A 23,198-nucleotide genomic window follows, 5' to 3' on the forward strand; every position below is an offset into this window, starting at 1 on the left:
TACCAGTGCCCCATTGCTTCCACTGTCTCTAAACTGCCAATGCCCCTAAGTGACCACTGTCCCAAAGCTACCACTGTCTCTAAACTGCCACTGCCTTTAAACTGCCACTGCCCCTGCGCTACCACTGCCCCCGAGCTACTAATTCCCCCTGAGCTGCCAGTGCCACACAGTTACCAGTAAACTTGTCTCCACAACCCAGCTTTGATCCCACTTCAGGTTGCACAATCCAGTGCGCACTCAGTACCGATTCCAAGCTTGGATAAAAAATTTGATTGTCGCTTCAGGTAGAGTAACAGATGAAGGAAAACAGTCAGAGAAAAACAACAACATATTCATTCATTTATTTGTCAACTGTAGCTGCTTCATTTTGGTCAGGGTCAGAGTGGATTTGGACTACATGTGATAAGAAGCACACAGAAATAATCTATGTGGACACCTGACCTTCACAGCCAAATGCAGATCTTCTGAATTAGAATTTCTGAAGAATTTCTGAAGCACAAGGTTCCTGCCTTGGTTTGACCTTTAAACAGACTTTTGTCTGGTGACCTTGAAATCACAAGTAAAATGATAATAATAAAAAGAACAACAATGGAAAATGAGACAATATGTTGTCCTCAAGATTGTGTGAGTGTGTTTGGGTTTATTACAAATGCTTCATTAACTGCCTTGCTGCAATGATATGCATGATTGCATTAATATGAATACGTGCACAACGCCAAATCCTGTTAGGGCAAGAGAATGAATCTAGTAAATGTTTATGATAAAATACAATAAGTAAACCACTCCTGTTCTGTGTGGCCTATTGTACCTGATTACCCTGATTGTACCTGATTACCTGTCTATGGCTAAAAATAAAATCAGGGATATCAGTGACAAGGTGTCAGTTAAGCAAGTATTTTTGACCTCTTAGTCGTCGGGGTTGCGCCAGCGCAACCGATATCATTGTTCTCAGGTGCATGCACTATACATGCACTATACTATACATGCACTATAAATGCATGCACTATAAATTTTAAGGTACAGCATGACACAGACCCTGGTTTTGCACAAACTAGACTTTATTCATCTTCAATAAGAGAAATCTCACTCAGTAAAGACTTGTTACATCCTTTATAAATAATGTTCACCCAGTATAAAATCATTACATCATCTTAACAAACTTACAAGTAACATTTAACATCAGGGCCCCCCTATAATTACCAGCATTAGCTGTTCTACAGCATTCCATTCCAACAGGCACTTTGCATTTCCCTTCTGTCAGACATATACAACCCTCAGTGCAAAGGCAGCACACACAGTGTTTTAATGAGTGTGTATTTTTAAGAGGCATGGGCTCTGAAACTCATGCGCCGCTGCCTGAGCATGGGCAGTTCCTTAGCCTTGGCTTCCATCTCAGCGTCCAGTTCATCATCTTCTAGGATCATTGTTTGTGGCTCTTGAGCCTGAACCATCAATGTTACGGTCTCCTCGATCAGTTCATATAGAGGGCCTTCTTCCTGCTCGGGGAAGAGTGAACACACAGCCTCCACCAAGCCGCTTATGATGCCCAGGACTGCAAAGGTCCCTCCCACCAGATATACCTTCATGGTACCCTTTGTTGGCCGAACACTTAGCATTTCCCTTGCAAATGGAATTATCTCCTGCATCATCTCCATTGTGTTGAAAAACAGTTGTGTCTGTGAGGAGAGAAAAGTTTGTTTAGGCTCACTACATATAACACTACATTATTACTGTAACTGTTATAATATAACTGTTATACTGCATTAAACAGTTTTATGCATTAAAAAGACATAGATCAGAGAAGTTCAGAATGTTAGTTAAAAAATGATAAGACTAAAGGCAAATAGAATTAGCAAATAAATGTTTGCAAGAAGTACTTACAAGTGCAAAATGAGCAGAAACTTCAGTTCTTTCAGCTGATTTCTCTTGGCTTGATTATGTCCAAGTATCAACAGACAACTGACTGCAGGAGCATTCCCTATTTAAGCTCAGTGGCAACTGTAGCCACACCCATTGAACATGAATATTCATTCAGAAGCACTGCTAATGTGCTTGTGCAAGGTTTTGTGTGCTTCAGAGATGCTAGGGCAAGTGTCTAGTCACTAAAGTGACCTCTGTACACCATCTCCTAGTCATGTGAGAAAACAGTTGTTCTCTATTGTACGTGAGTAATATGGTGAGTATGATGTTCTCGTCATAAGATCTTAGTTATAGCATGTTCATTATGTTTCAAAGTGATTTTTTTTTTATTTGTTCAGTGGAACACACACACAGATGAACATAGATAAACATATTCACTTTTAATTACTACATTAGCTATGTAAAGCTGCTTTGAGACAATGTTCCTTGTAAAAAGTGCTATCCAAATAAAAATGAATTAAATTAAATTAAATTAAATCGAAAGTAATAAAGTACAAATACTGTACTTAAGTAGATTCTTCTGGTATCAGTTTTTTACTTAACAATTTATTTTTTTAACAACTTTTTATATCTGTACTTTCTAATTCTTACATTTTCAAACCAGGCATGGTTTTTTATTTTTATTTTTATTTTTTTATTTTTTGGTGACATGATCAATATTGTTTCTTCTCAATATTGTTTCAGTCTTTTAATTTTTAACAGATTAAAAAAATAGTATCTCTACTTCTACTTGATTGAAGAATCTGTGTACTTTTGCCATCTCTGTTCATGGAGGACAGTCTTTAAAGTAACTGGAAAGTAACTGTAATCTACATATTCCCTTTTATATATGGACATTCCATATGGGAATACCACATACTGACAAGTTGTCTTGGGAAGTGTCTTGTCTGTATTAATGATGCATATGTTATCAGGTGATACTTAGATTGAAGTCTCTGTTGTATAACTCTCCTCATATACGCTATTAAGAACAACATTTCTGGACACCTGACTACAAGTTTCGTATGTGCTTTTTGAAAATCCTATTCCACTTTGAGTCCCTATTCGGTGTAATAATGATGTAAAGTTTTAAGGTTTTGGGCTTATTTAGCCACAATAGTGTGAGTAAAACCAGGTACAGATGTGGGGTGATAAGGCCTGTGGTACAGGCAGCATTTCAATGAATCCCACCGTTTATTAGGGTTGAGGTCAGAGCTTTGTGGCAGGCCACTAACTTCACCACATTTAAAGACATCCTTCACAATTGTGAGCCTCAACCTTTGTGGAAACTCTTTGTGGAAATAACAAAATATTGCTGGAAATGTTAGGTGTCACATACTTTTGTCCATATAGTGTATCTACAATTTCTGAGCAGGAACTAGAAAGTTTTTACATGAGCCAAAATATATAAACATATTCACAATTGAAATATAGATTACTTTTTACCTCACTGAACAGAAAGACTGCACAAATAAGAAACAATGATTTGATAGCAAGTTTTCATCAAACTTCTAAACCATAGATTAATATACCATCAGATTTCTAAACCAAAATGCATGATAATGTAAAAAATGGTATAGTTTATCTATTGTTATTGTTTATTTATGTATCACCATTAACCAAAACCTAGTGAATGTAGTAATATAACAATATAAGAATTAAATTACAAATTGTAAATGTTTACAGAGTAACAGCCTTAAACACAATGACTTGAGATGTCTTGATGCATTAAATGTATTTTGCACATTTTTATATAAATGTTCTTAATGGTATGTTTAACCTCTTAGTGTTATCGTTCATCCGTAGACATTAAATATGTGCATGTAAAATGTAAGCGATACAAAGCCTTTCATTTGAAGAGCAGTACAAATTAGGACATGATGACAATCAGTTAACCTTACTCTAGTGGGTCCTCTGCCAACTGTTGCAGTGTCAATACTGTTAAAATAAGAAACCAGTAAACTAGTTTGTACTGAGATCAATAAGATTGCATCATGTTAAGGTAATGATTAGTGGCCTATCTACTGCACTGTGGCTGCTTTTATTTAGTGCTTGATAAAAACATTCTTTACTGGAATCTAAAAAAAGGTAATTTGCAAATCTTATGCACCAGATATAAGATATTAAATCAGACTTTACACAGATATTAGAATTGCATAACTGTATTCTAAGACTAGACACCATTTTCATACAATATTCCATGTTCACATTGATCATATGTAAAAAAAAAAAATAATAATAATAATAATATTAATAAATAAGCAATTTTATTTGGGAGGAAAAAAGCAAACAAGACAATCATATAATAACATTTTTGCACTGGATTATCTATAATATTTAACTACTTATATGTTATTTTAATGTTGACTATACTGTTGACCTTTTCCAGTCATTTGATAAAATCAAGTTTCCAAAAAAAAAATAACAACCACTAGTGCTGATCGAGTGAGCGTTTGTGTGTGAGGTGAAAGAGAATATTGAGCAACGTTATTTGTTTGACTCACTCTAGACAGAGCTTCTGCTGCACGGAGAGAAGCCCATCAGAGACTTCTGACCCACAGCTCTGATCTATGCCACAGCCTGTCCCCTAGATGCACAGACAGTGTTGAGAAACAGCCCAAGCACGACCACATCATCACACGCTGCACGTAATACAAAGAAAAAACAAAAGAGCAGCTTCAGCAAAAAAAAAAGAAAAAAACCAAACACTGGAGATGATGACAAATTTTTTTAGTCTGTTCTCACATCTATCCTACAGACAGAATATAATTATACGTATTGGATGTTGTAGCATTACATTTTTCCCTCAGATAAACTAGTCGACTCAAACCTGGTCTAGCACGACAAGGCCCACGTGCACAAAGCAAGCTCCTTGAACATATGTTTCACATTGGATGAGGTGCAAGATCGTGAAAAGCCTGCTATAGAGCTCTGACCTCATCCCTATTGAACACCTTTGGGATGAATTGAAACACTGACTGCACCATAAGCCTCCTCACCCTACATCAGTACCTGACTCAACTGATTCAGAATGCAGCAGCAAGAGTCCTCACTAGATCTAGGAAATATGACCACATCACCCCTGTTTTAATCAATCTACACTGCTCCCAATCAAATCTCGCATTGATTATAAAATATTACTACTGACGTATAAAGCACTTAACGGTCTCGCACCGCAGTATCTGAGTGAACTTCTGTACCAGTATGATCCTCCACGCCTACTTAGATCAAAAGGCACAGGCTATCTTTTGGTTCCTCAAATAATGAAGACTACAGCAGGGGGCAGATCTTTCTCTTATAAAGCCCCACAGTTATGGAACAGCCTTCCAACCAGTGTTCGGGACTCGGACACATTCTCAGTGTTCAAGTCGAGGTTGAAAACTTATTTATTTAGTCAAGCCTTTTATCAGTAGGTTTTTCTTAGGTAAAGGCTCAGATCTGGAGGGAGCATGGATATAGAGTGTTTGGTGAACTGGGATATTTGGATGCTGTCGTCCCCTCACATTCACACGTTCACTCGGGTTTGTTGACAGTGGTGTGGTGGGTCGTCTCTTATCCCAGAGATCCCTCATGTCTGTGTTACCTTCTGGTTCTCCCTTTTAGTTATGCTGCCATAGCGAGTCTTGCCGGAGTCCAAACTGCACAGTGACATTAACTTTCATACACCAATAAGGACACTTAATAATCCATATCTTTCTCTTCCCGTCACCCTCTTCTCTCTCTCTCTCTCTCTCTCTCTCTCTCTCTCTCTCTCTCTCTCTCTCGCTCTCTCGGTCGAGTTAAACATGTTTCTGAGGCTCCAGTGACCACTGTTCCTGCCCCTCTCCCCTCCGTGGATCTTCACACTTCTGTGCAGCTTGGGACGGTCTCTCATCAACACCTTGGGTGGTTCCATGTAATTCCGGTGTAGAACGGGTGCTTTGAGGATGGATTGGACTGTAGTTGGTGTCGGCGGTCTGCTGCACTGACTCGGGAGTGCAGTTTGCTTCTGATCATCATCACTGTACCTCGCAGCATTGTATATCTGCTTCAAATGGACATTTGGTGCAACCCAGATGAGGATGGGTTCCCTCTTGAGTCTGGTTCCTCTCAAGGTTTCTTCCTTATGCCATCTCGGGGAGTTTTTCCTTGCCACAGTTGCTCATCAGGGACAAACATACTTACAAAGAACATATTTACGTTTAATCACCACATTACCTGTGTAAAGCTGCTTTGAGACAATGTTCATTGTTAAAAGCGCTATACAAATAAAAATGAATTGAATTGAATTGAATTGAATTCACTCCTTGTGACTGAATGTCGACTGAAATTCTACTAATGATGATGATGATGATGATGATGATATTAATAGTCTCTACTTTAATCTTCTATACAAGCATGTTTCTTAAAGAGATCTTTCTCCCTCATGGACTAGAATTAATATACCTACTTCTTGGTAAATAATATTAAGGTCAGAGAAGTTCATGTGTCTGAAACTGTCTTGGAAAAAAGTATTTTCTTTTACTCTATCTTACAGGGACTGCTGTGACTTATCCTTAAATGCACTGTATCCTAATAAAATGTCACCGTGGCAACAACTAACTGCACAGTTTTACTAATTTACTTTATTATGTTAGCTGCAATATAGTATGCAGTTTTTTTCTACAATGCTTCTCAAGTCTCAGCTTACAATGATTTTATTGCCTTTTGTGCTTATTTAATTCGCATGGACATCTTGTCTTATCTGTACCTAGAATTACAGTGAGGAAAATAAGTGTTTGAACACCCTGCTATTTTGCAAGTTCTCCCACTTAGAAATCATGGAGGGGTCTGAAATTGTCATCGTAGGTGCATGTCCACTGTGAGAGACATAATCTAAAAAAAAAAAAATCACAATGTATGATTTTTTAACTATTTATTTGTATGATACAGCTGCAAATAAGTATTTGATCACCTGAGAAAGTCAATGTTAATATTTGGTACAGTAGCCTTTGTTTGCAATTACAGAGGTCAAACGTTTTCTGTAGTTTTTCACCAGGTTTGCACACACTGCAGGAGGGATTTTGGCCCACTCCTCCACACAGAGCTTCTCGAGATTAGTCAGGTTTCTGGCCTGTCGCTGAGAAACACGGAGTTTGAGCTCCCTCCAAAGATTCTCTATTGGGTTTAGGTCTGGAGACTGGCTAGGCCACGCCAAAACCTTGATATGCTTCTTACAGAGCCACTCCTTGGTTATTCTGGCTGTGTGCTTCGGGTCATTGTCATGTTGGAAGACGCAGCCTCGACCCATCTTTAATGCTCTAACTGAGGGAAGGCGGTTGTTCCCCAAAATCTCACAATACATGGCCCCGGTCATCCTCTCCTTAATACAGTGCAGTCGCCCTGTCCCATGTGCAGAAAAACACCCCCAAAGCATGATGCTACCACCCCCATGCTTCACAGTAGGGATGGTGTTCTTGGGATGGTACTCATCATTCTTCTTCCTCCAAACACGTTTAGTGGAATTATGACCCAAAAGTTCTATTTTGGTCTCATCTGACCACATGACTTTCTCCCATGACTCCTCTGGATCATCCAAATGGTCATTGGCAAACTTAAGACGTGCCTGGACATGTGCTGGTTTAAGCAGGCGAACCTTCCATGCCATGCATGATTTCAAACCATGACGTCTTAGTGTATTACCAACAGTAACCTTGGAAAAGTGGTCTCAGCTCTTTTCAGGTCATTGACCAGCTCCTCCCGTGTTTTTCAGGGCTGATTTCTCATCTTTCTTAGGATCATTGAGACCCCACGAGGTGAGATCTTGCATGGAGCCCCAGTCCGAGGGAGATTGACAGTCATGTTTAGCTTCTTCCATTTTCTAATGATTGCTCCAACAGTGGACCTTTTTTCACCAAGCTGCTTGGCAATTTCCCCGTAGCCCTTTCCAGCCTTGTGGAGGTGTACAATTTTGTCTCTAGTGTCTTTGGTCTTGGCCATGTTAGTAGTTGGATTCTTACTGATTGCATGGGGTGGACAGGTGTCTTTATGCAGCTAACGACCTCAAACAGGTGCATCTAATTTAGGATAATAAATGTAGTGGAGGTGGACATTTTAAAGGCAGACGAACAGGTCTTTGAGGGTCAGAATTCTAGCTGATAGACAGGTGTTCAAATACTTATTTGCAGCTGTATCATACAAATAAATAGTTTAAAAATAATATATTGTGATTTCTGGATTTTTTTTTTTTAGATTATGTCTCTCACAGTGGACATGCAACCATGATAACAATTTCAGACCCCTCCATGATTTCTAAGTGGGAGAACTTGCAAAATAGCAGGGTGTTCAAATATTTATTTTCCTCACTGTATGAAACAAAACCCAGCACTTTTGGATTTTGGTTTCAATTTGAAACTCTGACACATAATTTATTCTGTCCCATTATAATTGATAGACTGTTGCTGTGCATGAAAATAGAGAGATTCTGCAATATTTGTTCAGATATCTGTTTAAAAAAAATTCAGCGGCAGTGTGTAAAACCTGCGTTATGCTCTTGCGCACACATGCCATTTTATGAAAATTAGGAACACAACATAAAGGTTCAGGTGTCATGTCTTTGAAAAATCTCAGAACTGTTGTGTGCACATTTGATGTATAATTTGAGCTTTATTTCCTGTAGTACCATTAATCTTAAGTTGGTTTTTAATTATGAGCATTATTGCACCAACATTTATCTAGTCATTCACTGTTCTTGCTTGCAGAACAATTCACCTCTTTTGGAACTTGTCTGAGAAATTAAACTTTTTCATTCTCATTAGTGCTTATCAGTTTCCTAATCACCATACAGTAAGCAGTGCATGCTGTTCATTGTTTTTAATCAAAGTGGGATTTAATATTTTTGCTACAAGTGACTAGTAGAACAATAGTTTGAACCATGTTGTAATTTAATACAAGAACAGATAAATAAACAGTTCACTATTTAATTTCCAAATCTGGTAATTCAGCTATTCCTGCTAATTGCATTTCTTTAGAGTTGGTATTCCAATCACACATACATGCTGTAAATATGCTACCTATTTATCTGCACTATATGCACGCTTGCTACTTTTTACACTTTCGTTGCTGTGTACCTGTACAATGCAATGACAAAGTTCTATCTATCTATCTATCTATCTATCTATCTATCTATCTATCTATCTATCTATCTATCTATCTATCTATCTATCTATCTATCTAGTTTTTGTCTGCACAAAAATCACAACATGGTACTCAAGCAGTCAGTGTCTAAATGTTGTGGAGGGTGAAAACAAACAATGTCTTTGCTTTACTGCCTCAGAATCAACCATCTCAAGGATATAACGTCATTACTACTCAGTCAGGTTGATGGTGTTAAAGAATTAACTTAGAATTAAATCTAGTCTCCAAGCCCCTTGACATAAATAGCTACGCAGATTGCATGTAAACATTTAAGCTCTCAGGGAAACACAGGAAGCGGAGTGAAAAAAGGATTTTTAAAAGGATTGTACAAATTAATCATGGGAATGACACAACTGAGGACTTTTGCAATAATCTCTAACTACATTAATGTTAAATTCTCTTTTTTTTCCAAATTATTTTTATCCTTTATCTTTCAGAAAAGAAATGGGTTAATATTTGGTTAATATTTCTATTTGTAAGGGGTTTTGTGTAATTTATGTTTCCCTTTCCAGAATTTAAGAATGCTTAACAATATAGAACAATCAGACAATCAATCATTTTAATCAAATTGACATATTTAACATTGCACAATAATAGAAGTCAACACAGACCTTAAATATTAGGACACATTTATTATTTATCATTTATTATTTATATTATAAAATAAATATGAACTTAAACATGATAATTGAGTAATACATTTCCAATACTTTTCTGGAGTATTACAATGGCAAACCATTATATAAAAAAAGGAAAGACATTCTTAAATGGTGGTGGGTATAGTTATTTCGTTTATCATAAAACAAAATACATAAATACATTCTGCTTGTACACAGTATTCAGATATTCATTATAAAAATAAAACTTTGGCGTTTTTACGGTAGATTAAGCAAGAAAAAAATATAACTAATAATATTTATAACAAAAAGTATATAACTGATAATTATATAACTGTATATTATATACTTGCCAACCACAGCCTCCCTATCTGGGCTCAGCAATGAGAAACCTAGTCAAATAAATTTTGTATTTCTTTGAAGCATAAGCCAGAGGGGAGCCGAAACCATTCAGAGTTAAATATTACAGCAAATCACAGGAAATAAATAATAAAAAAAGATCATATCTTCAATACTATCAATTTAAAATGAAGCACAAGTTCTGGAAAAAAATGGATCGAAAGATATAATATACAGAGCTAATGTCACATCAGTCCTGAGGAACAAGCTCTTCGTGCTCTAATACAACCAGGTGACTAGCCATGCTGTTCTGCAGATGGTACCGCATGTCATTTTCCATGTATTATATATACAGTCATGTCAGTGCATTTGTGGGTGGGTATGATCATATGGAGGCGCTCTTCTCAACTCAAGTATACAGAGTAAAGCCAACAAGCAACAGGTTTGCTGTCTTGTAATCACTCCATATCCCAAAGCTCAAAGCAGCAAGACATGTCAACTCGTAGTTGTCAGTGGCCAAGAGACAGGCCACAAATCTGCAAACACATGGAAACAAAAGTGTGAAAGGTTACAATGTCTTTGTGAGAAGTAAAATACAGTACACAAGTGGGAAGTTAAATAAATTGTTATATCATTATTAGGTATAGTTAGTATAATAATTGCAGTTCATTACTACTGGTTCAATAATATTATTATTAAAATAATATTCACTATATGGCCAAAAGTCTGTGCAGAAACCAGACCATCACACACATATGCATACTATATAGACAGTTGTCTATAAGTTTTTTCTCATTTGCTGTATGTAATAACCTTTGTTTTATGATAACCTCCACTCTTTTGGGGAGATATTCCACTAGATTTTGGAGTGTGCTTTTAGAGATTTGTTCTCATTCAGCCACAAGGGCTTTAGCAGAGTCAGGTACTAATGTAGGGTGAAAAGGCCTGGGTGCAGTCAGCGTTATAATTCAATAGGTTAGAGTTCTATATCAGGCCACTGAAGATCTCCCATTTCAACCAATGTAAATCATATCTTCATGGAGTTAAAGTAAATGTAAAATTTAAAAATATCCTATACAACTGTGTGCCTTCAACAATTTTGTAAAAAATAGACTATAAACCTCTTTTCCACACATGTAGTATTATTTGAATACATATATATAATATAATCCCAGAACAGGGAAGGATTCGCCTATGGGCCTAGGGCATTTCTAGGTTGCTTCCTCCTGCCATCTCAAGAACTTTTTAACCTGCCATTAGTAACTTATATCTACCTATATCTTATATCAGGATTTTCTATAAAGCTGCTTAAAACAAATTTAATGAATCCCAGCCTTAACCTTTGGAACTTCATAGTAATGTAAGATAAATATCTTTGGTGGGGAGTGGTAGCCCAGGACTCTGCTCTAAAGATTGAAAAGTTCAAATAGATGCTATTAAATCTATTTAAAAAAAAGTAATTCTATTTGGTTTACCTATTAAGGTCCATTTATAATGCTGCAATGGCCAGTCACATGACACAGCAGACACCAGTCTGAAGTTTCTCCCTGCTGCTATTGGTGCCTGTCTTGTCATACCTGTAGAGATAGAAGTAGATCATTTAATAGCCACAAGCCAAAGCATTTTTTAAATAAAATCCCATTGTTTATGATAAAATTGTATAGTGTGAATTTGCTTGGATATGAGTTAGCTAAAATGAATTTGGAAACTATTCAGACCCCCTTAATTTTCTCAATTTTGTTATTTTGTAGCCTGATACTACAAATTAATCAGTAATTGAGCAATTGTTTAAATAATGAAATTTTCTTTCTCATTAATCTCATTAATTGTCTGTATATTTATTTTCACATGTACATAAATATCATATGTACATAAGCATTCAGACCCTTTACTCAGTATTTGGGTAAAGCACCTTTGGCAGCAATTAGAGCCTCAAGTCTTCTTGGGTTTGATTAGCTTTGCCAACCAGGATTGGGGACTTACTTGCCATTTGTTTTTGCAAATTTTCTCAAGCTGGCTCAGGTTGTATAGGGACTTTCAATAGGGTTAAAGTCAGAGTTCGGGCTGGGCCACTCTAGGACATTTACAGTTATCCCTAAGACACTCCTTTGTTTTCTTGGCTGAGTGCTTAGAGTTGAAGGTGAACCTTCAGGGTCTGAGGTTCTGAGTGCTGTGGAACAGGTTTTTTTTTTAGAATACTTTATTCAGCTTTCCCTAACACCTGACCATTCTCCCAGTCCCTGTTTCTGAAAAACACCCCCCACAGCATGATGCTGCCAACACCATGCTTCACTGTTGGAATAGTGCCTGGTTTCCTGCAGAAATAACATTTAGAATTTCTAAACCAATCTTGGTTTCATCAGACCAGAGAATCTTGTTCCTTACAGTCTAAGAGTCCTTCAGGTGCTTTTGCAAACTCATTTGACTAGAGCTACTAGCTACTAGTGACTACTCCATAAAGTCCAGAATGGAGGGCTGCAGTCATGATTGTCCTTCTTTTTTCAATCTCCCAACAGGATCTCTAGGGCTCAGGCAGAGTGACATTGGGTTCTTGGTCAACTCTCTTACTAAGGCCCTTCTACCCCAATTGCTCAATCTGGACAGACGGACAGCTCTTGAAAGAGTAGAATTCTGTTTTCATGTTGCCATTATGGGTTACTGAGATTAAAGAGAAAAGTTATCTTTTGAATGATTCTAGTATCAGGCTGAAACATAGCAAAATTGATCAAAGTGAAGAGGGTCTTAATTATTTCTAAATGCACTGTACATATGTATTCAGTTGTCAATTAAATTTAATTCATTTTATTTGTTTAGCACTTTTAACAATGGACATTGTGTCAAAGCAGATTTACACAAATAAAGTGGGAAGAAAGTTTGTCCCTAATGAGCGAGCTGGTGGCGACTGTGGCAAGAAACCCCCCCTGAGATGACATAAGGAAGAAACCTTGAGAGGAACCAGACACAAGAGGGAACCCATCCTCATCTAGGTGCCACTGAATGTCTATTATTACAGCTAAACGATGTTAAGTTGTGCAGTGATGGTGATCAAATGCAAACTGTAGTCCTGTGTTAGTGTAGCAGACTGTTGACATTAAGTACAGTCCAAATCCACCCTCAAAGCTAATGGCCTCAAATTGAAGTTGTCAACATGCTGTGGACGGCCTTCATCTCAGACTTTAACAAAGCTACATATAAATTGCATATTTCGAGGTAAACCAGCAAAATAAAGCACAGGAGTACACAGGAATGGTCATTCCGTGCCACCCAGATGAGGATGGGTTCCTGGGAGCCTGGTTCCTCTCAAGGTTTCTTCCTCATACCATTTCAGTAAGTTTTTCCTTGCCACTGTCGCCACTGGCTTGCATTTATAAGGAACTAACTTATAAGCAATATTCTTTTATAACTTTTATGATTTAAACATTCTTTTATATACACTTATTACAACTTTATTTGTGTAAAGCTGCTTTGAGACAATGTCCTTTGTAAAAAGTGCTATACAAATAAAATTAAATTGAAAATTTATTTGAATTGAGTAATGATCACACAAGAATATGATTAGATATTATAGTTATATAAAACATAAACATTTTTCATCATTTAAAATCGAAAATCTTAGTACCCATTTAGGTTTCCTGGTTCTGAGTGGTACACATGCTTGTTCTTCTCAGTAACTGTGAGCGTAACACTGTGGCTGCCTTTCGGCAGTAGGTACTGAGTCTTTGCTTCCATGGAAACAGATGGCAATGCGATATGACTGCAAGGTAGGTTGCCATTGGGTTCTAGGTTGTCATAAGCCGGGTTGTTGTTTGTTGCTTCAGGGTGAGAAATGACTTTAATATCAGGCAACTGAGTTTGTGTCTGTGTCTTGCTCTGTTTGACCAAGGCTTCGCCATGAGCAAGCTGTAACTTCTTCATATGGTTGATGGCCACTGTAGCATTAAAAGCTTGCTGAAAAACACAAAAAGATAACTTATCACACAGAGGGCACATTTATGAGTTTTTGAGCAAATGAAATAATCATTGCTGAAGCCATCTTGTGTAACCAGGCCAGAGATCAAATGAATTACCCCAGTGAGCAGTGAAGGCAAACTTTTAATAGGCAGAGCCTTAAGAGACTGGGTGCCTTTACCTTCCACTTGGACTTGGCAAAGTTCTTCTGGATCTGCACACTGACAGAATAGTAGATATCGCGGCTTTGGGCAGTCTTTCCAATGATCCTGAAGACAAATATAAAAACAAATCTGTTTCCTAATCTCTTGATTTATCATAGGCAGTGGCCACAATCTTAAGCAAAGCAATTATATCTGGCAAACCTGTAAAGGAGTAAAAGGACAGACATACAACATGTATTCTTTGACTGTTAGTTGATGTATTATAATGCTGTGTAAGCAACATAACCTAAAAGGTGATCGGTGACCTTAATTAGCATGCAGTCAAGATAGATAATGTTTTAATAATCAGAACATGTAAATATAAAGAAATTATAAAGTAATATCAGCTCTGAAGCTTTGACTAACATAACTGTTGTATAATTTGCTGTTGTAAAATCTTACCAGGGATGTCTAAGAGCTTGCTCTGTTGTGTAGCGCAAATTAGGATTCTTTTGCATCATGTTGCGGATGAAGTCCTTTGCTGAAAATAAGCATAAAAAATGTTTAATACAAATATAAATATATCATTGAGTCATGTTGAGAGGAAAAAAGATATTCACCAGATTCAGAGATGTCATCCCAGAAGGGAGAGTCGAACTCATATTGGGCTTTCATGATCTTAGAAAACAGGCGAGTCTCAGATTCCTCGTAAAAGGGGGGGTATCCACAGAGACTACAGAGACACATCATTGAACATAATCATTATCTGTTTGGTTATTTATTACATTTTAATATTCATTAAAAAATGATGTATAATTCTTATTTTATTTGTAATATATTTCCTTAGTAGCACAAGTGTACAGTCAATATGTCTGTGTATTATGTGTTAGAACTGTTAGAAGTTCCTCCACAAGGGGGAATTATTTCGCATTATACTCTATGCTCTGTATACGGCAACAACCTCACTGCCCTGTTAAGAAGAGCTTAACCTGGCTGGAGTTCAATGACAGGTGAAAACAGCTCATTACTCTGATTGTATAACGATCATGATCTAAACTCTTAACATGTCAGGGATCTTCATTTCTATCTAATATTTTGTCGTCCAGTGGAACTGTAATAGGTCCTACTACAATAGGTCACATGTGTGACAAACTGTATGTAAGCTGCTTTAGTTTAAACTGTAAATGTAACAGTAAAACTAATACCAACAATAGTCAAATAAATAGAAGGAGTATAAGATGAAATTCTTACAGTATGTAGGTAATGACTCCAATAGACCAGCAGTCAACTGCTTTACTGTAGGGCTTCTGAGCTAACACCTCTGGAGCTATAGGTTAGGAAAAAAAATACATATTCAGTAAAATTTTTACACAGAAATTCTCATTTTCTTTTTTCTTTTCATATGCCCTACTTACCAACATAGCCTGGGGTGCCACAAGCTGTGGACATGATGCCCTTGTCCTCCATTTTTGAAAGTCCAAAGTCACTGATCATTATCTTAGACTTCTCATCAGGACTGTAGTACAACAAATTCTCAGGCTTTGGAGAAAAAAATTTAATTGTACTAAGGTAAAAAAGCACACTATTTACACCCATGATGAATTTTGTTAGTAAAACTGTGTGTCTGCACGTACACATACCTTAAGATCACGGTGTACTATGCCATTCTTATGCAGGTAGTTCACTCCGTCGAGTACCTGTCTTATCACTAAACTGGCATCCTTCTCTGAGTACACTCCGCGGTCCAGGATCCGATCAAACAGCTCTCCACCTGAGACGCTACCGAAAATAAGAAGACAAAAGATATCTGATAAAACTACAGCATAGAAAATAATAGGTACATGGTCTCACTTGTTTTATTTAGTCTTTTTTATTTGATGGTTAGAGATATCTAGATACCTGTAATTTTTTTTTCCTATATTTTGTGATATACTGAAAATACTTGTGATGGACTTTTAGCAGCTAGAAATTCGTTTTAGTACTAAGCTTTATAAAGCAATAGAAGTTTGTGGCCAGTGCAATGGTCCAAACCCTTGGACTCATCAGTCAGAATAATAGGCAACTAACTAGTTGTTTAGTAATGGTTTTAAATGTTCCCTTTTGTTTATACTTTTTTTAATAAACAAAATCAGCAAAAAAAGCTACTGATTTGTGGCCAGCTTACAATCTTAATAAATCAGATAAGAAATATAACAAAATAACCCTAGTGCTACAGAAATACATTTAAAACCAAATAGTTTCGATTGAAGTGCAGACTGGAGTGGTTTCTGAAGGATACCTAGCATAAGTTGGCTAGTTGGCTAGTTATCATCCACTTGAACGATAATGCTACCCTCTTGTGAGGTGAAAGAACTAAACTCACATGAATGTAAATTAGTCAATTTACTGTGATGAATCTTTTGCACTTGCAATATTTTGTAAGATTTAAGTTTACATGTGTAGGTTAAAAACTCTACTTACAGCTCCATGACAAGGTAGTAATGAGTGCGACCCTCGTACAGGTCTTCCAAGGCCACCACATTTTCATGTTTAATCCTAAAACAAATGGGTCAATTAGTAAATTATTTATTTATTTATTTATTTATTCATTCATTCATTCATTCATTCATTCATTCATTTATTGTACCTCCTTAACACGGCAATCTCATTCTCCAAGTTGATGTCCCTTTTGTTCTTTTTCTTCACACACTTAATGGCAAAGAACTTTCCTGTTTTCCTCTCCTTTACCATGAACACCTCAGAGAATGCTCCCCTAAGAGACACAGAGAGTAAGAAATGCACACAGCAAAAGGAAGTCAGGTGACGTTGTTCAATTATTAAGATGTAAATTTACCTCCTGCTCCGAAAGAAATAAACAGACTGATTTTTAAAAAGAAAAAACTGATACTGATGTGTAAGTGACCTTTTAAAGCCCTTGCTCTTTGGCACTTCAATCCTGCCCAAAGCCTTTTTTTGCAGGATTTTGGTAGGAGGTAAGAAAATAGCCGAAGAGAATCTCTTTCGTAAGGTTTTCAGCTCTGGCTCTCATACTTCATCATTTGTGAAAATATCTACCTGCTATCAGTATCAAAAGTTTAATTTTATGGATGTTTTTTGTGCTCCATTAATCGAACTCAGGATCTTATGTTTGAAGGAAATCAAAAGCCAACACATTTTTTGATAATAAAATTAAATGTTATTGCTGTAACTTAATTTATTGTTCTCTGGCTTTCACATTGTCTGAAGCTGTAACCTGGAATATATGTCCTGGCTGGGGATTAAAGCCTCAAAATCCCCTATGCAATGGAAATAGTAACAGCTCAGGTATCCAGGTGTGGCTCTTCATACAGGTCACTGAGCTCTCAGAGAAAGGATCAAAACCTTCTTTTTTTAACTGTTTGTAAAATCCATATTTGAAGTACAAGGGTTTTTTTTATGCAGATGATGCAATTTTCTATACAGACCAGATTAATTTCATTCATTCATTCATACTATTCATTCATATATGGTCTACGTAAGCTCCTGTGACTGTCATCACACTTTCCTTCCCTTTAATATTCTGATAAAACACATTCTCAAGGGTAAAAATGATTTTACTCTGGGCTTTGTGACAGGACACCCACTTACAATGCCCTGTCTCCCACTGTCTCCCACCCACACAAAAACACACATTCATGAAGTACATGAAGCTTTACAGAATTGCTCATAATTGCCACCCCCGAGCTCCTATGAGGCCAGCACAAGCTCAGTTACTGAAAATCTGCCGCTACAATTTTATGTCTGAATATAAAAGCTGTAAAGCAGAGTTGGTAGCCATGAACTGCATCAGTCAGTAATTATAGTGGTAGTAATTAAGTAATTAAATCAGTAATTAAGTGTTTTCACCATTATTATGTATGATCTAATGGCTTTTTATGTGGAAAAGACTAGACCAGTAATTATGCACATGGCTCATGTCTTATAAGCAAGATCCTACATGTCTCAATGATACTACATCCCAATCACAACCGTTCAATTGTTGCAATTTCATGCACCATTCATTTTTTGGGCAATGACATATTCTGTCCTTTTAAAGTTCTATTGAGGGATATTGGGATTTGGTTCAGGTTGTTTTTCACACAGGATATAAGCAGGTCATCTCCCCCAAGGCAAAGCTTTTCTCACTGGTCCTGCTGTTTTCGTTTTTAGAGTTTGCATCAAGGATTGCACTTTGATTGCAAGGCGAAGACTAAACAAACTTGCGGTCTGCCACTTAATATGTTCCTGAGGGAACTCAGATTTTAACTATGTTCCGCAAGTACTGTAACAGTTAAACAAGGATTGAATTTGATACACATTTATCCGATTGCATCGGATAAATAAAACAAATTTAAATGCATAGTAAACACTTTTAACACACAGCCTGGTTTCTCAGTCTAACAAAGGATTCATGTAAAAACGACAACCCATCATTAAGTGCAGAGAACTGTCTGTGAGACAAAAGCAAATAATTTAGAAGCTGAGATAAAAGGAAAAAAATAGCTATTGCACAAACATTGATTATACCATCTGGAATGTTCTAAAAAAAAAAAAGAAAAAAAAAAGAATGGTTTACTAGCGACGAAATATCAATGAATTAGCCACAAATAAAAACATTGTGAGCGCTGTCAAGAAAACACCCGAAACAACAGTCTACAACCTCCACAGGGCAGGCATGAAGGTATCACAATCAATTATTCAATACTTTAAGGCCAAAAATATAGAGTCTATTCCACAATATTTTAATCACATCTGCAATGAAATATGCCTCAAAAGTTTCGGAACTAAAATTAACCTCCACCAATGAAAAGTCCACAGTATGGAGAAAAAAGGATCTGCTTATGATCCATAAGGCATAAGCTCATTGGTTGATCACATTGGAGTTTGTTATCTTGGGCTTGCATTACACACTAATCTTTACTGATGATGCAACTTATGATGGCAAAATGAATTCAGAATTATTTCAGACATTCAGAAGCATTCTGCCTCTCAAATGACAAAGAAATGTACATCCAATCTAATGGGAGGAACTTAATAATATAGCAAACAATGATCCAAAATATTTTGCCAAGTCAACAAAAGACTTAATCATTTGAAAAAAAGTGAATGTCCAGACCTTAACAAATTAAGCATGCACTTTACATCTCAAAGAAATCAACAGGAAAACCCCCATCTGGCCCTTGTTAATAAAAGCTGAAATTATTATTATTCTCCTCCTTTCACATAAATCACATAAAAAAGTGTCTTATTGTATAGCAATACAATTCAGTCTAGCCACTGAATATGTGATGTTTGGAAAACCAGATCCTAATTGGACAAATAGTATCTTTACACTGTTTAATGTATACATGGATATATATTTTTATAATTACCAAATCATTTTTTCACTGTTTTTGAAGATCATAATATTCAGTATTTGTAGTTTAGGTATTTCATTTTCCTATTAAAGATTATAATCATAACCGACTGCATTTTTTTTTTCATTATGTATTACTATTTAGATTTTCCAATGTCATTAAAGCATGAGCTAAGCTTGTTATTGAAAGCCTAATCTTTAAATCTTCTGTGTATGCTAAAGTTCTTCCTCTCTGCCTAGGCCTCAATCACATCACATCACATCACAGATTCTCAAAATATGTCTATATTACAGACTAATGATGGACCAGTAACACTCACTAGGCAAAGTGTAGAAAGGTCCTATACTTTATAGACAAATAAATGTATTGTTTATTTGCAGTATAAACTGTGTATATAAATATAATCACTAATCTCCAAAGATTGTCCTGTATGGTGATGTATAATGATGTCATGCATATTGCTTTTACTTTTTAATACAATCAAAAAGTAATAATACCACCGATATTACTGTTATGGTATTAATTATGAAAATACTGTATAGTACTCACGATCCGAGCACTTCCATGAAGTCGAACACCTCTTGAATGTTATCAGTGCTCTTCTTCCAGTCATAGTCGGCTTCTTTGCGACCCATTTCAGCGTAATCTTCTCCAGGGATTTCTGCAACACAGGAAGTAGGACTCAGAGATCAATATTAACCTAGTAAGCTAAAGTAACTTATCCAGTTTGAGCAGATAAATGCAAATCACACAATGAGAGCTTTAGAATTCTATGTTTTTTGGAAGGGAACGTAACTCATAATATTCCAGGAACCATGAGGCATCTGGCACAGTGTGCAGTCAATTTAATTAAGGTTAAAAAACAATTACTTCTGTTTGATGCTGCTCATGCTCATCAGCTCGCTGTCATCTCTAAGAGTTTTCCATCAAATCGAAATGCAGATGCACAGATTTGAGCCAATGAAATGATCAACAAATCTGCATCGGAAAATGTTGCACAACATCGAAACATGCAGTGACATACAATGCAATTATCAATAAGTTTTTTGAAAACATGCTTGCTTATTTATATGATTATTCTACTCCCCAATTTACCCTCATATATCTATTTTTGTCATATGAAGGAAACACGTATAAGTAATAAGGCTGTACGTATAGAGTAGATATTGCAATAACAAGATAACTTGTTTTTTGTATATCAAAATGATCTCTTTCAACTCTGCACAACAGAAAGAATAGATAGTATGACGTCCAGGGAAAACTAAATCCTCAGGGATGTAAATGGGTTATCCAATCAACACCTGAAAGCACTGGAAAGGATTAGAAGTCAATCAGCAAGCTTGGTCTGTCTTTAAGACTTGGCCTCTTTTCTGTTATATAACAGAGTAAAGAATCATGATTCACTTAACCCTAAAGGAATTAACCCCCTCACAGTTTAACAAGTCAGACTTGGGACATACTTGGATATTGTGTAAGCATTATTTTATATTGCATTAGTGCATTTATTTAGTCAGTAAGTAAATGAATGAATGGACTAGAACAGAGTAAAAACAGAAAGAACATCCAATAAGGTGTCACTATTTGGGCAAATCTCTGTGAGTCAAACAAAGTTAGGACTAATCTAATTTCACACAACATACTTGTAACATGTGACCTCCTCCTTAAAGTAAATGTGTATAAGTTATGTATTGTCTATATTACCCTATGTTGAACAGCATGCTTATTGATATTTTCCACTGTAAAAACAATCTATCTTGTATCTTGTGTCACCTCCTCATTCCTTGCTTAAATGTACAGTTTAACTCTCTCTCCCTCTCCCTCTCCCTCCCCCCCTCTCTCTCCCTCTCTCTCCCTCTCTCCCTCTCTCTCTCTCTCTTTACACAAACACACACACACACACACACACACACACACACACACACACACACACACACACACTAAAATACTGCAGTTCCCAAATCAGTCCACTGAAGTTCACCATGCACACAGATTCCTACTCATTCAGACCCTAGAGCAATTTATGAGTAATTAATACACCTGCATGCATTTTTGTGGGGGTTGGAAACTGAAGAAGAAAAAGCTGAGAGAAAATCTACATTGGTTCATGTTATGTTCTTCCCAAACTCAGCAGGAACCCTGGAGCTGAGAGGCAACAATGCTACCAATTGCAGTTATACTTATAATTGGCCAGTTATACATTGATAATTGGAAATAAATAATCCCAATAATTCCACTTTAATAAAAAAATTTCGAACAGTAATATCTGTAAAATATTCACATAAATTTTACAGGGTCTTTTTAGTATTTGTCATGTCCCCTTTTTTGCACCTGTGTGGTCCTTGACAGTTTGTGTAAAAATCCATTTTAGGTGAAATGCAGAATATTTGTTCAAAGCAAATGTATTCGCAAATACAAAATGTACTTCTCATTTAAGTAGCTGTAGTAGATTTCTAATAATCTAGCTTCTAATTAAAGATTGAAGAGGATCATAAACTAAAACATATTTTCGATCTATTGAATATACATATATAATAATACTTTACGCACGATGATTGCATGCCCAAATAAGCCCCAATGAAAAGAATTTGTATGTTCTCAACCTTACCTTCTGGTATGTAAGAGCTCCAGGAGTTTAGAATGGGGAGACAGGGACAGCAGGGACAGCAGGGACTGAGGACAGCGCGAGAAAACCGGAGCAACTGATGCGCTGATCTTAGCGCCACGAACATGGGACCCAGAGGCGCGTGCACTCGGAGCGCATGACTGTGCAAGAGCAATGCAGTAAAGTACAGTACAGCAAGGTGGGCTGTTACCAAAAAAATGCTCACCCTTTACCTTTTTATGTTCCCTAGAGAAGGATCGATCACGGTGAAGCAATAATGCAAACGTATATAAAAGTGTGCCTAAAAAAAGGACGCTTTCCTTGAGCTTGCAGCAGCTCGCGCGAGTCCCTGCGTTATGAATGAAGCTGAAAGCAGCTTACGTGCAGCTTTAACTTACCTAGAACCTAGAGGGGTATGAGATGCTCCGCTCAGACTCTCCTGCCAAAGGCTTTAGACAGATTGGGAGGCAAGGACAGAAACGAGGATAGAGCCTGAGAAGGGAGGGGTGGTGGGAAAAAGTGCATCACTCTCTCAGGTGTGTACTCGCCCAACATAGATCTGTAAAGGGGATGTACTTTGCAAGACATTGTCATGCAATTCATAAGAGCAAACTTCAGAATGGTAAAAGACTGTCTGTTTACTTTCTTCTTAAATGCATTCATTCATTCCTTCATTCATTCCTTCATTCATTCATTTATTCATTCATCCAGGTCAGGCCACAGTGGCTCCAGACCCTATCCCAGAAACACTGAGCACAAGGCATGAATACACCCTGAATGCCATGTCAGTCCGTTTTAGTTCACTATTCTCACAAATTCATCCTCATTCAGATCAAGGTGCAATTTATAAGTAACAGTCCATTTGCATGCATGTTTTGCGGGGTTGGAATTCAAAGAACCCAAAGGCAACCTACGTGGACAAAAGTAGTATAGAGGTCTAAGCTTACCTGGTGCACTGTCAGCAAAACAAGGTGAACAGTGACAAGCAGGTGAGGTGGCAAAGGCTCAGACTGCATATTAAGTTCTTCAGTCAATCAGGATTACTGTATCATGCGATCTAATTGATACGACAGCATAACTTGCCTAATCTTGTGTTTCTCTGGAGACAAGCAGGCATACTGAGATTTATAAATAATGAGCT

The 23,198-nt window shown here is 36.9% G+C and overlaps 2 protein-coding genes across 5 annotated transcripts; both read right to left on the reverse strand.

The window, feature by feature from the left end:
- Positions 1–1,040: 1,040 nt before the first annotated feature.
- Positions 1,041–1,960, reverse strand: g0s2 (G0/G1 switch 2). The gene is made up of 2 exons (XM_046869922.1): positions 1,882–1,960; positions 1,041–1,676 (listed from the first exon to the last, which is right to left on the reverse strand). Exon 2 carries the CDS (start codon positions 1,653–1,655, stop codon positions 1,320–1,322), a length of 336 nt encoding a protein of 111 aa, XP_046725878.1. The 5' UTR covers positions 1,656–1,676; positions 1,882–1,960; the 3' UTR covers positions 1,041–1,319.
- Positions 1,961–9,611: 7,651 nt separating this feature from the next.
- On the reverse strand, positions 9,612–22,567 carry camk1gb (calcium/calmodulin-dependent protein kinase IGb). 4 transcript variants are annotated; one of them, XM_046870162.1, is made up of 14 exons: positions 22,456–22,511; positions 22,061–22,218; positions 20,005–20,116; positions 16,728–16,853; positions 16,562–16,636; positions 15,742–15,880; positions 15,517–15,640; positions 15,353–15,428; positions 14,722–14,834; positions 14,564–14,642; positions 14,140–14,227; positions 13,630–13,958; positions 11,486–11,587; positions 9,612–10,546 (listed from the first exon to the last, which is right to left on the reverse strand). In XM_046870162.1, exons 2-13 carry the CDS (start codon positions 22,182–22,184, stop codon positions 11,521–11,523), a joined length of 1,452 nt encoding a protein of 483 aa, XP_046726118.1. In that variant the 5' UTR covers positions 22,185–22,218; positions 22,456–22,511; the 3' UTR covers positions 9,612–10,546; positions 11,486–11,520. The 4 variants fall into 4 exon arrangements, with proteins under 4 accessions (XP_046726118.1, XP_046726119.1, XP_046726120.1 ...); XM_046870163.1 differs by lacking the exon at positions 22,456–22,511 and adding an exon at positions 22,291–22,449; XM_046870164.1 differs by lacking the exon at positions 22,061–22,218 and having other exon boundaries at positions 22,456–22,567.
- Positions 22,568–23,198: the final 631 nt, after the last annotated feature.

The sequence above is a fragment of the Silurus meridionalis genome, chromosome 16, assembly GCF_014805685.1.
Source record: "Silurus meridionalis isolate SWU-2019-XX chromosome 16, ASM1480568v1, whole genome shotgun sequence".
In the NCBI taxonomy this organism is placed as follows: domain Eukaryota; kingdom Metazoa; phylum Chordata; class Actinopteri; order Siluriformes; family Siluridae; genus Silurus; species Silurus meridionalis.